General features: G+C 33.9%; 1 protein-coding gene across 7 annotated transcripts in view; it reads right to left on the reverse strand.

The window, feature by feature from the left end:
• RALGAPA1 (Ral GTPase activating protein catalytic subunit alpha 1) overlaps nt 1-12,579 on the reverse strand; it is a 274,567-nt gene that overhangs the window by 221,587 nt on the left and 40,401 nt on the right. For all 7 annotated transcript variants that reach the window (XM_030318952.1, XM_032593697.1, XM_032593698.1 and 4 more), the window contains exons 2-3: nt 4,960-5,070; nt 4,371-4,420 (exon numbers count right to left, since the gene is read on the reverse strand). In XM_030318952.1, the coding sequence (XP_030174812.1) occupies nt 4,371-4,420; nt 4,960-5,070 (161 nt within the window). The remainder of the gene's footprint in view (nt 1-4,370; nt 4,421-4,959; nt 5,071-12,579) is intronic.

A 12,579-nucleotide genomic window follows, 5' to 3' on the forward strand; every position in this document is an offset into this window, starting at 1 on the left:
TCACAGATAAATGCTGGTCCCACATGAGATACACAAACTTCTTTGCCTTTGCCCTCCTCTTATTTCTCTGGCCAACAATTACATAATTCTATTTATTTTGGTATGGAAAGAAATGAAATTTAAGTTGAGAAAGTTTATAAACTACTCAAAAGGATTCCTAAATTATGACCATTAAACTTTATATTAAAAAATTTTTGGGGCGCCTGGGTGGCGCAGTCGGTTAAGCGTCCGACTTCAGCCAGGTCACGATCTCGCGGTCCGTGAGTTCGAGCCCCGCGTCGGGCTCTGGGCTGATGGCTCAGAGCCTGGAGCCTGTTTCCGATTCTGTGTCTCCCTCTCTATCTGCCCCTCCCCCGTTCATGCTCTGTCTCTCTCTGTCCCAAAAATAAATAAACGTTGAAAAAAAAAAAATTAAAAAAATTTTTTTTACTATTTATTTTTGAGAGAGAGAACATGAGTGGGGGAGGGACAGAGAGAGAGGGAGACACAGAATCCGAAGCAAGCTCCAGGCTCTAAGCTGTCAACACAGAGACCGACGCAGGGCTCAAACTCAGGAACCATGAGATCATAACCTGAGCCGAAATCGGATGCTTAAGCAACTGAGCCATCCAGGTGCCCCTATTATACTTTAGATTTGACCCCTTATAAAATGTAAATAAACATGTCTTTATTATTTTTTTAATCTTTTTTAACGTTTATTCATTTTTGAGAGACAGACCGTGAATGGGGGCAGAGAGAGAGGCAGACACAGAATCCAAAGCAGGTTCCAGGCTCTGAGTTGTCAGCACAGAGCCCAACACAGGGCTCGAACTCACGAACCATGAGATCATGACCTCAGCCAAAGTCAGATGCTTAACCAACTGAGCCACCCAGGCACCCCAACATGTCTTATTTTTATGTGGTTAATATAAAGATGAAGTTAAGAAAGAAACCATGTGTAGTTTTAACAGAAGAAAACAGATTATGAATCCCAGATCATATTTTTAACACTACATAATGGTGCTTTTCATTCCAAAAAGAGGAAATCAGTTAATTTATAATTCTTAATTTTTAAAAATCATTATTAGTCTCCAAAGGTAGAGGTCAGGTATTATTATTCCCATTACAAAGAGCAAAACATAAGCACACAGGTTAAATATTTTTTCCAAAAGATGGAAACCCTATATCTAACATCTTGATATTCTAAGAAAATTTAGTCATTCATTAAAGACAAACCATTGATCAGTATATATTTACGTACAGGAAAATAAACATTATTTTTTAACAGAAGGAATGCCCTAAAAGATCTTCTATCAACTAATCAATCCATCTCAGTTTCCTGAACAGGGGCAATCATGAATGTCTGAAGGAACATTTTCCAGAAATTATTAACTTGCTTTCTCTGCTGATACTTTTTTTTTTTTAACTTCTTTTCAACCTTCATGCTTTTTTAAAATGTTTGTTTGTTTGTTTGTTTGTTTGTTTTGACAGAAAGAGTGCATGCATGGGGGGGGGGCAGAGAAAAAGAGAGAGAGAGAATCCCAAGCAGGCTCCATGCTGTCAGCACAGAGCCCGACACTAGGCTCAATCTTAGGAATGATGAGATTGTGACCAGAGCCAAAATCAAGAGTTGGACATTTAACCAAGGGAGCCACCCAGGCATCCCAATCCCGATGCCTTTTATTTCCTTCTCTTGCCTAATTGCCGTGGCTAGAACCAAGTACAATATTCAATAGAAATGGCAAGAGTAGATACTCCTCTTTTGTTACTAATGTTAAGAAAGAGGTACTCCGTACCTAGCATAAGGTATGGTCTTACCTGTGTATTTTTGTAGGTGTCCTATATCAAGTGGACAAAGTTTCCTTTTATTCCCATTTTGTTAAGTGTTTAATGATGAAAAAGTACTGGGAGTTTGCCAAATGCTTTTTCTGTATTTATTGATATGACATATATTTTTTTGTCTTTTATTCTATTATTACTGTATGTTAGATGGTTTATTTTCAGATGTTAAACTTTGTAATACTTAGATAAACCCCATTTGGTCATGTTGTATAATCCTTTTTTATATGTGTTTTGATTTCATTTACCTTTTTTTCAGGATTTTTTGTGCCAATACTCATGAAAATATTTTATTATATTTTAATATTAAAATAAAATATAATAAATTTATATTATTATAATTTTCTTTCTTTGTAATGTTTTTGTCTGGTTTTGGTTGCATAACACTGGCCTCACAGAATGAATTATGAAATATCACCTCTTTTTTATTAATTAAAGAATGTGAAGAACTCATATACTTCTTTAAATGTCTGGTTTAAATTCACTAGTAAAGTCATCTGGGTCTGGGCTTTTCTTGGTGGGAATTTATTTACATATGAATTCATTTTTTCACTTGTAAGTCTTTCCAGTTTTCTATTTCTTTCTGAATCAATTCACTGCTTTTATCTTTACAGGAACTTGTCCATTTAAATGTATCACATTTGTTGGCATTCAGTTGGTCACTGTACTTACAATCCTTACAATTTCTATAAGGTGGGTAGTATTCCTTTTTAATTCCTGAATTTAATAATTTAATTCTTCACTCTTTTTAGTCAGTATGGCTAAATATTATTAGTTTTCCTGATCTTTCAATGTTCTGACTTTTAGGTCTATTGGTATTCTCCAGTTTTTAAAACTTTCTTCCATTTATTTTTGCTATAATCTTTTTTTTTTTAATGTTTATTTATTTTTGAGAGTGAGACAAGAGCATGAGTAAGGGAGGGGCAGCAAGAGAGGGAGACACACAGAATCCAAAGCAGGCTCCAGGCTATCAGCACAGAGCCCGAGGCGGGGCTTGAACTCACAAACTGCAAAATCATGACTCAAGCCGAAGTTGGATGCTTAACCGACTGAGCCACCCAGGCACCCCTATTTTTACTATAATTTTAACTATGTTCTTTATATGCTTTCTTTGGGTTTTAATTTGATCTTCTTTTTTCAGTTTCTTAGTGGAAACTTAGGTAACTGATGTGACATCATTCTTCCTTCTATCATATTAAGTTATATAACTATAAATTTCCCTCTGAATGCTTGGTTAGCTTTTCCTAAGTTTTGGTATGTCATAACTATGAGCCATTGATTATTTGGAGGTGTGTTCACTAATTTCCACATATTTATGAATTTACAAAATTTCCTTGTTATTGATTTCCTCATTTAATTCCATATTGATTAGAGAACATAATCTAAATGATTTCTGCTGATGCTTTTATTCTTTCTCAAAATATCTATGTTTTAATATTCCCCTTGTAAATAGTCCATGCAAGCACCTGGGGAGATAAACATAAGCAAATTCCTAAATGCTGATTACTGAAAATTAACTGCAAAATAGGTACCAACACCAATTACTCCCATCTGGAACTCTTAAAAAAAAAAAAAAAAAAACCAACTTTTTTTTTTAGCTGTGACTAAATCAATAACTAAATCAACAGCTAAGAAATATCAGATTGTTCAAATTCTTCTAAACTATATCAAGTACCCAAAATACAAAACAGTGAATTATCTTTTATTACCAACAAAGTAGCTCAAATTTTAGATACTGATTTCCCAATTCTTTACTGTCCTTGAAGTCACAAGATTGAATCATGGCTTTCTCCAGATATCTGAATTTTCAATAAAGATCAGAATACTCCTATCACTGCTTGACTTGAAAGACAGAATAAAGAGGCAAGGAGTTATTTTAAAAGTGAGGGGACCGTAGGGGCACCCAGGTGGCTCGGTTGGTTAGGCGTCCAACTTCAGCTCAGGTCATGATCTACACTTTGTGGGTTCGAGTCCTGGGTCAGGCTCTGTGCTGACAGCTTGGAGCCTAGAGCCTGGAGCCTGCTTCCGATTCTGTGTCTCCCTCTCTCTCTGTCCCTTCCCCGCTAATGCTCTGTCTCTCTCTCTCTCTCTCTCTCTCTCTCTCAAAAATAAACAAACATTTAAAAAAATAATAAATAAAAGTGAGGGAACCCTAATTTTTATCAGGATGCCAAAAATAAAATATAAATTTTAGCAAAGCATCAAATATTACTAATTCCTTCTATTTTTAACAATAAAGGCTTGCCCTAACCCAATCCAAAGTTACATAGAAAAATAATTTATAAAACAATTATCTTATAGTATTACCAAATTTGTGGTGTCAAATGCATAAAAACATAATTCTATTTCTACCTAAAAAAAATACATGTATCTCAAAAAATAATTAAGAATTAAGTCAGGTATATTTTTAGGTCAAAAAAACATGATTCAGTTTTTAGAAAGCGTGGCAAATTCAGTCTTCTGTTACATGCTTTATAGTTTCAAGATATTCCTTTGTAAGTTCCAGGAATTATTTGGGGGGAGGGGGGGATAGTTGATGGGCAGATACTTACCTCAAAAATAAAAAGTATAGCATCCAATTCCTCCCTTTGAGATTTGTGACCTAAAATATTTTTACAGGAAAATGTGTTAAACATTATCATTTTGTCCTATTACCACCACTTAAAAAGCTTAAAATATTTCAAGCATTATTTTCTCAGTGATTCTTTTAATAAAATATTTAAAGCATATTCTGTTCGATGTATAAACAATACTATAGCCTCTCTCTCTACTCTTTTTCAACAATTAAATTTAGATTCTACATATTTATATCTTAAATAATACATTGTGGAGAACTTAGAATTCTGAAAATGAAAGTATGAGAATGACTGCTCAATTTACATATGCACCTAAGAGCAACGCAAAGAAGGTAAGGAAACAGGTAAATCAATCCGACCAGGGAAAAGCAAATCTTCTAAGCCTTTTCAAAGGAATGAAGATAGTACTACTAACCCAAAGTGTGAGAGGGTGTCTAAAAGATGTTTTACAAAAAGAAGTGAAAAAACACTAAAATTCCAATGTCCAAGAGTCTATTTTTAAGTGAATATTTAAGATAATTATTTGAAACATCAACATAAGCCAGGACCAATTTTAACATCTTACCTTTCTGTTTCAGACTAGCTTCAATAGTCACAAAATTCTCAAAGAACACATAATATATATGTGAAAAATGTTGGTCAAAAAACTGTTTAAGATCAATAGACTCTGCATTCTCTGAAAAGGAAAGGAAACCAGTTTTTAGTGATTACATATATATGTTAAATCACATTCAGTTAAATAGTCACAGTAGCAAATTTCCTTCAAAAAAGTCAAAGAACTGCTCCTAAAATTCTATCATATTAAAATATTTGAGATATTCATTGATTTATATTCTTGTTCTCACAACTTTAGTCTTCAAAGATTTTAGTTTTAATTTTAAAAACAGGTCAAATCAGGTTACCATAACCTTTGTTTCCAAAAAAAAAACCCAAAAAAAACAAAAAAACAAAAAGTCTCAGAAAGATTTATTCAAAATTTATTTTGGATATTTAGCTAAACCAAAAAAAAGAAGTTTTAGTTTCAATTCATAGCTATGCCTCTCCCAACTTATCCCCAAGACAGTTTAAAATCAGTATTTCTAGGAGTAATTATATATTTTATAAAACACATTTATTCAGCAAGTAGGTACCTAACAACAGGCTTTCTAAATAGGCACTTAAGTATTACAAAGCTCAAATACAGATAATATTGCTCTTAAGGGATCTTCCGTATAGTCTAGGGCACACAAAGCCAAACATATAACTGTATGCACAGTACAAAGTGTTACATATTGAAAGTGAAGTGACAAAATGCAATGGCAATTTAGAAACACAAAATTACTTTCAAAGCTAAAAGAGGGGTGAAGGTAGGGAAAGAAGAAAAGCTTAATAGATTATATGAAAAGACTTTTAAAGACAGGAAAAACTTTGAACATGAACTGGTGAGGTTTAATGAGAAGGGCATTCTAGGCATAAGCAAAGACAAAAAAGTGAGGAAACTATGAAGCATGATAGGATGCATAAAAATAATTCATTTTAGCTACAGCTTAGAATGTTTTGATAAAAATAAAATTGAAAAACTAGCCTTGAAGTATGTTTTAAAATGTCTTGAAAACAAACTAAAGTGACTGAATTTATTATTCAAAGGAATATATCTATGCAGATGTATACATATTACACATTTTGTTGTTTCGTTTATTTTCTGGGAGATTGAGAAGGGTGAAGAAAAAGGGGAATACAGAACTTTTACCTTAAGTATATGCTTCCCATTATTCAACTTTGCTTGCAAAAAGCACGTTTATTTTATAATGAAAAATAAATATAAAAAAGGCAACTAGAAAAAAGTCAATCGTTAATAAACTCAAATTAAAGGTAAATATCAATAAATTTTTTGAAATGCTTTAAGGAGCAATAGAAGATTTCAGAATAAAATTACATAGTAACAACATATAGCGTTTTAAACTCTCTTTCATGTATTAGCTTACCCTGTGAATAGTCATAATTCTTTAGTGACCTCTCATCTATGGAATTTTTTTTTTAATTTTTTTTTCAACGTTTATTTATTTTTGGGACAGAGAGAGACAGAGCATGAACGGGGGAGGGGCAGAGAGAGAGGGAGACACAGAATCGGAAACAGGCTCCAGGCTCTGAGCCGTCAGCCCAGAGCCCGACGCGGGGCTCGAACTCACGGACCGCGAGATCGTGACCTGGCTGAAGTCGGACGCCCAACCGACTGCGCCACCCAGGCGCCCCAACATCTATGGAATTTTCTAAGACTGCTACCCCTTTGCTCTACTCTCACAAAAGAAGGGTGGATGCCCTCTCTATTCCCTTGGATTCTCTACATTTCTACCTTATGGAAATCACATGTTTTAAGTGTTTTCTTGTCTTCTTTCCAGGACTAGTCTATAGCTTCTTTAGAATAGAAATTGTGTCTATCTTAGCATTCCCAAAACCTAACACAGTACTCAGCACATATGTATTCAGATGTGTTTTACTACTGATTAAAATAAGTTATTTTAATTTTATTATATTCATTTATTAGCTTGGAAATTTTTATATTAGAAAAGACTGCATAACTTACTGACAGGCAAAACATTGCTTCCTCTAGACTGGAATCAGAAAACCCAGATTCAACTCCTATCTGTAACAATACCTGTGTGACTTTTCACAGAACTAGAAAAACAAAATGGCTAATAAAAACTGAATGTTTCCTATATGCTAGACTCTCTTTTAAGTGCTTTACAGAAATTAATTCCTATAATCCTCACAACAACACTATGAAATGAGTACTATTATTATCCCTATTTTACAGACGAGGAAACAGGCATAGAGAGTTTAAGTAATTCAGCTATTAGGAAGCAGAGACAGGGATTTAAATCCTACACAGCCTGGATCTAGTGCCCATGCTCTTAATCTCTATGTTATTCAGCCTCCAATGTAATACATCTATAAGAAAATTAGGAATAGAACACTAGTAATTTATTATCTGCCTATAAGAACAAGATCCATCAAATAATAAACACATTTTACAAACTTTCAAAATAAAAACATACACAACTGAGAAAAACAGGAAAAGTATTCTATTTTTCCCACACAATAGTTTAGAGTAACAAAGAACTATGAGATCAAAATAAAATAGGCTACTATAATTAGCTCTCCATTTCCTGAAATTAATGTTTCAAACGTAACTAATGTTCCAGGGGAAAGAAGAAAATGAGAGAACAATAACAAAGCAAAACAAAAAAATCAAAACAAAAGCAAACATGAATCAACTCAAGATTTTACAAGCTTATTTAGGAGCCAAGACGACTTCTCTTAATTTCCTTCTCATACAGCATGTGAGGAAAACCTGGAAATTACACACTTACTAATAAAAGATACTGGATCAAAATTAGGCTAATTTCCTTGTTGGGCTTTTTTTTTTTGCTTTGTTTTTCTCTGTATCTATTTGTAATGAACGAGTCAGCAAATAAAAACTCTTTTACAAAATATTTTTGATCACCAATTCACAAAATTTACATGGTGGGGGAAAACAGGGTAAGAAATAAAAAAAAAATAAAGAAAGAGAGAGGAGGGAGAGATTAAAAACACACAAACAGGTGATGCCCGGGTGGTTCAGGCAGTTAAGTGTCCAACTCTTGATTTCAGCTCAGGTCATGACCTCACATCATGAGATTGAGCCTCACGTCAGGCTCTACACTGACAGTATGGAGCCTGCTTAGAATTCTCTCTTATGCTCTCTCTCTGCACCCCCCCCCCCACCTCATGCTCATGCTCTCTTTCAAAAATAAATAAACTTTAAAACATGCACACACAAACAGGCTGGATAAATTATGAATAATATACTATTAGGCTCTAAAAAAAGTAGGGAGTATATGGGAAACGGAGAAGAAATTGAGAAAAGGGAAGAAGAGAAAAAAGGACAAAGGGAGGAAACTAAAAGGAATAAATTAGAAGACAGAACTGAAGCTATTTCTCAGAATGTAACGCAGAGAATAGTAAGATGGAAAATATAAAGATAAGGATAACAAACTACCTTAAAAGCTCCAGGAAGGAAGAAAAAATGTAAACAATATTAAAAATATATATACCTGAGAATGATTTAAAATTGTTGAAATATTTAAGTAAATCTTAAGACGAAAAATGACATACTGAATCCCAAGCAGGATAAACACAAATCTACACATGGACACATCCTAACACCAAAAACAAAATGAAAATATTAAAACCAACAAAAGTTACCTACATAGTAATATCAAAACTAACAGTACACTTCTCGTTAACCTAATAGAGGCAGGAAGGCAGTGCAACTTTATACTGAAAGAACTAAGGGAAAATAATTGCGAATCTAAAGGCCTATACTCAGCTAAAGTACTTCAGGGGCGCCTGGGTGGCGCAGTCGGTTAAGCGTCCGACTTCAGCCAGGTCACGATCTCGCGGTCCGTGAGTTCGAGCCCCGCGTCAGGCTCTGGGCGGATGGCTCGGAGCCTGGAGCCTGTTTCCGATTCTGTGTCTCCCTCTCTCTCTGCCCCTCCCCCGTTCATGCTCTGTCTCTCTCTGTCCCAAAAATAAATAAACACGTTGAGGAAAAAAAAAAAAAATTTAAAGTACTTCAAATAACATGAACACGAGGGACGCCTGGATGGCTCAGTCGGTTAAGCACCCCACTGCTGATCTCAGCATAGGTCACAATCTCACAGTTCATGAATTTGAGCCTGGCATAGGGCTCCATGTTGACAATGTGGAGCCTGCTTGGGATTCCCTCTCTCGCCCCCCCACCACACTCTCTCCCTCAAAATAAATGAACACATTTTTTTAAAAAGAAAACTATTAACAACCTGAACGTGTAAATGAAGAAAAGGCATTTTCTAACATCCTTACAGTTTAACACTCAAAAACCATCACTCAGGGGTGCCTGGGTGGCTCAGTTGGTTGTGCATCTGACTTCAGCTCAGGTCATGATCTTGTGGTTTATGAGTTCAAGCCCCGCATCAGGCTCTGTGCTGATAGCTGGGAGCCTGGAGCCTGCTTCAGATTCTGTGTCTCCCTCTCTCTCCCCCACCCCTGCTTGTGCTCTCTCTCTCTCTCAAAAATGAATAAATGTAAGGAAAAAAATTAGAAAAAAAAATTTAAAAAAAACCCTCATTCAAACTCAAAGAAATACAAGAGATATATTCTGAAAGAGAAATTAACATTGGAGAGTGAAAAGCAAAAAGTAAAAATGAACAAAGAAACTGCAAAATATATGGGTAAATCTAAATGGATACTAATGTTAAAAAAGCTACTAATGCAAAAGGTTACAATTAGGAGAAAGTAAAAAAATAGACAATGTCAAAGATGCAACAAAAACGCTAGAGATACTATTTGAAGATCTTACTTTGTTAAGAGGATGACAGAAATACTGATGAACTCTATAATTTAATATTAGTATGCTACTAAAATGTTTTGAGTTACCACTAAGAATAATAACAGAATGTAAAACGTTTAACCATTAGGAGAAAAATATAGAAAAACTTATGGTAACAGAAATGAATATAGAAAAGCACCCCAAAAAGATGAATGAAATGATAGAAATATAAATACAGTATTTGCCAAAAAAAGTTAATAAATTAAATGCTTCAACTAAGACACAGTTATAATCACACTGCATTTTAAAACAACCACAAAAATTAAGCTGCAAGGTATTTATTAAGAAAAAAAAATTTAACCCAAAATGATTAAAGGAATGAAATAAAAATATATCATTTAGACACTGACCAAAATACCAATGTTGATTCCTTGGTAAGAGTCAAAGTAAATATTAAGGCAAGAATTACTACAATTAAAGAGGATCACTGTATTTTGAAAAAAGGCTGTACCAGGAAGCTTTTAATTCCAAATTTGCATTAACAGTTTCAAAATATAAAAAACAAAGACCAACAAATTTCTAAGGAGAAAAAACCTACTAATTGCATGGTAGATTTTATACAACCATTTCCTATTTAACAGAGAAAAGACTAGTAAGTATTCAGAACATAACAACAGCACAATTAGTACTTTACAAATAAAACCCTAAATCTAACATAGATTAAATCTTTTCATGCAAAAGTGAGATATTTACAAAAACTAAATAAGGACACAAACTAAATTTAAAAAGTACTAAGAGTAACATAGCACAAAGCACATAGTACTAAGAGTAACTATGCTCTCTAACCAAGAGGTAATAAGTTTTAAACATTAATAATGAAAACTAATCCCCATACAAAAGGAGGGATGTGCTAGAAAAGAATAAAGCTATAAGACCCAGGCACTCACACAGGCCAAAAAGAGTGCCTATTCCCAAAAACTAGACTAGAAAAACTCATGTTTCATAGAGCAATTAACCCTAGACTGACACTACTTCAAAGCCACCCAATATATCATAAAAGCAAGATACACAAGAATCAAACTGTTTCCAAGTAAATAGCTGAATCCCAGAACAGGAAAAGAGCTCAAGAAAATATTAAGTATACAAAATATCCAGGACCCAACAAGGTAAAATTCACAATGTCTTATCTATAATTGATGATTACCAGGCATGCAAAGCAAGAAAACCTAATTCATAATGAAGAGAATCATTAAATCAAATTTAAACTAGATTTTAACAGCTGCTAGAATGGCAGAAATGGGCATTAAAATAGTTACTCTAACTGTATTCCATACATCCAAAAAGTTGAGGATGGGGGATATAAAAAAAGAAGCATTCAAATCAAACTTCTATAGATAAAAATTACCATGTATATGTTGTAAACTAGGTAGAATTAAGCCACAGCATTAGAAACTATCCAAAATAAACACAGACAAAAGGTAATCCAAAAAGTTGAAAACCACATTAGTGAACTGTGAGACATCAGTTTCAAGTGGCCTAACATAAAAGTAATTGAAATTCCAAGTAAGAGGGGCAGAAAAATATTTGGAGAAATAATGGCTGAAAATTTTCAAGCTTGATGCAAATCACAAATCCACATATGCATGAAGCTCAACAAATTCCAAAAACAAGAAACATGAAAAAAAAATCATCAAGGCACATAATAATTAAATTGCTCAAAACAGTGAGATAGAGAATATATTAAAAAGCAGCTAGAAGAAAAAAAAAAACATGGTACACAGTAACTAAAGATGACATATTTTTCATCAGAGATAATGCAAATAAAAACAATATATATCTTTAAAGTAATGAAGAAAAAAAAAACTGTCCAGCTGAATTCTATATCCAGTAAAAATATCTTCCAAAAACAAAGGCAAAATAACTACTAGGTATTTATTCAAGGGATACAGGTATGCTGTTTCAAAGGGATACATGCACTGCAATGTTTACAGCAGCACTATCAACAACAGCCAAAGTATGTAAAGAGCCCAAATATCCATTGATAGATAAATGGATAAGGAAGATGTGGTGTGTGTGGGTGTGTGTGTGGATACATATATATATATATATATATATATATATATATATACACACATATATATACATACACACATATATATATACACACACACATATACATACATACATACATACATACAATTGAGTATTACTCAGCAATCAAAAAGAATGAAGTCTTGCCATTTGCAACTACATGGATGGAACTTAAGGGTATTATGCTAAGCGAAATTAGTTGCAGAAAGACAAATATCATATGAATCCACTCATATGAGGACTTTAAGACACAGAACAGATGAACACAAGGGAAGGGAAGCAAAAATATAAAAACAGGGAGGGGGACAAAACATAAGAGACTCTTAAATATAGAGAACAAACAGAGGGTTGCTGGAGGGGTTGTGGGAGAGGGGATGGGCTAAATGGGTAAGGGGCATTAAGGAATCTACTCCTGAAATCATTGTTGTACCATATGCTAACTAACTTGGATGTAAATTAAAAAATAATTAATTTTTTAAAAGGCAAAACAAAGACATTTCAGACATACAAAAGCTGAAAGAATTCATCAGCCACAGGTCCAAATACTAATAGAAATGCTAAAGAAGGTCTTTCAGGCAGAAAGAAATATTATCATGCAACTACATGGATGGAACTAGAGGGTATTATGCTAAGCGAAATTAGTCAGAGAAAGACAAATATCATATGACTTCACTCATATGAAGACTTTAAGACACAGAACAGATGAACATAAGGGAAGGGAAGCAAAAATAAAATAAAAACAGGGAGGGGGACAAAATATAAGAG

Source organism: Lynx canadensis, chromosome B3 (assembly GCF_007474595.2).
Source record: "Lynx canadensis isolate LIC74 chromosome B3, mLynCan4.pri.v2, whole genome shotgun sequence".
NCBI lineage: Eukaryota > Metazoa > Chordata > Mammalia > Carnivora > Felidae > Lynx > Lynx canadensis.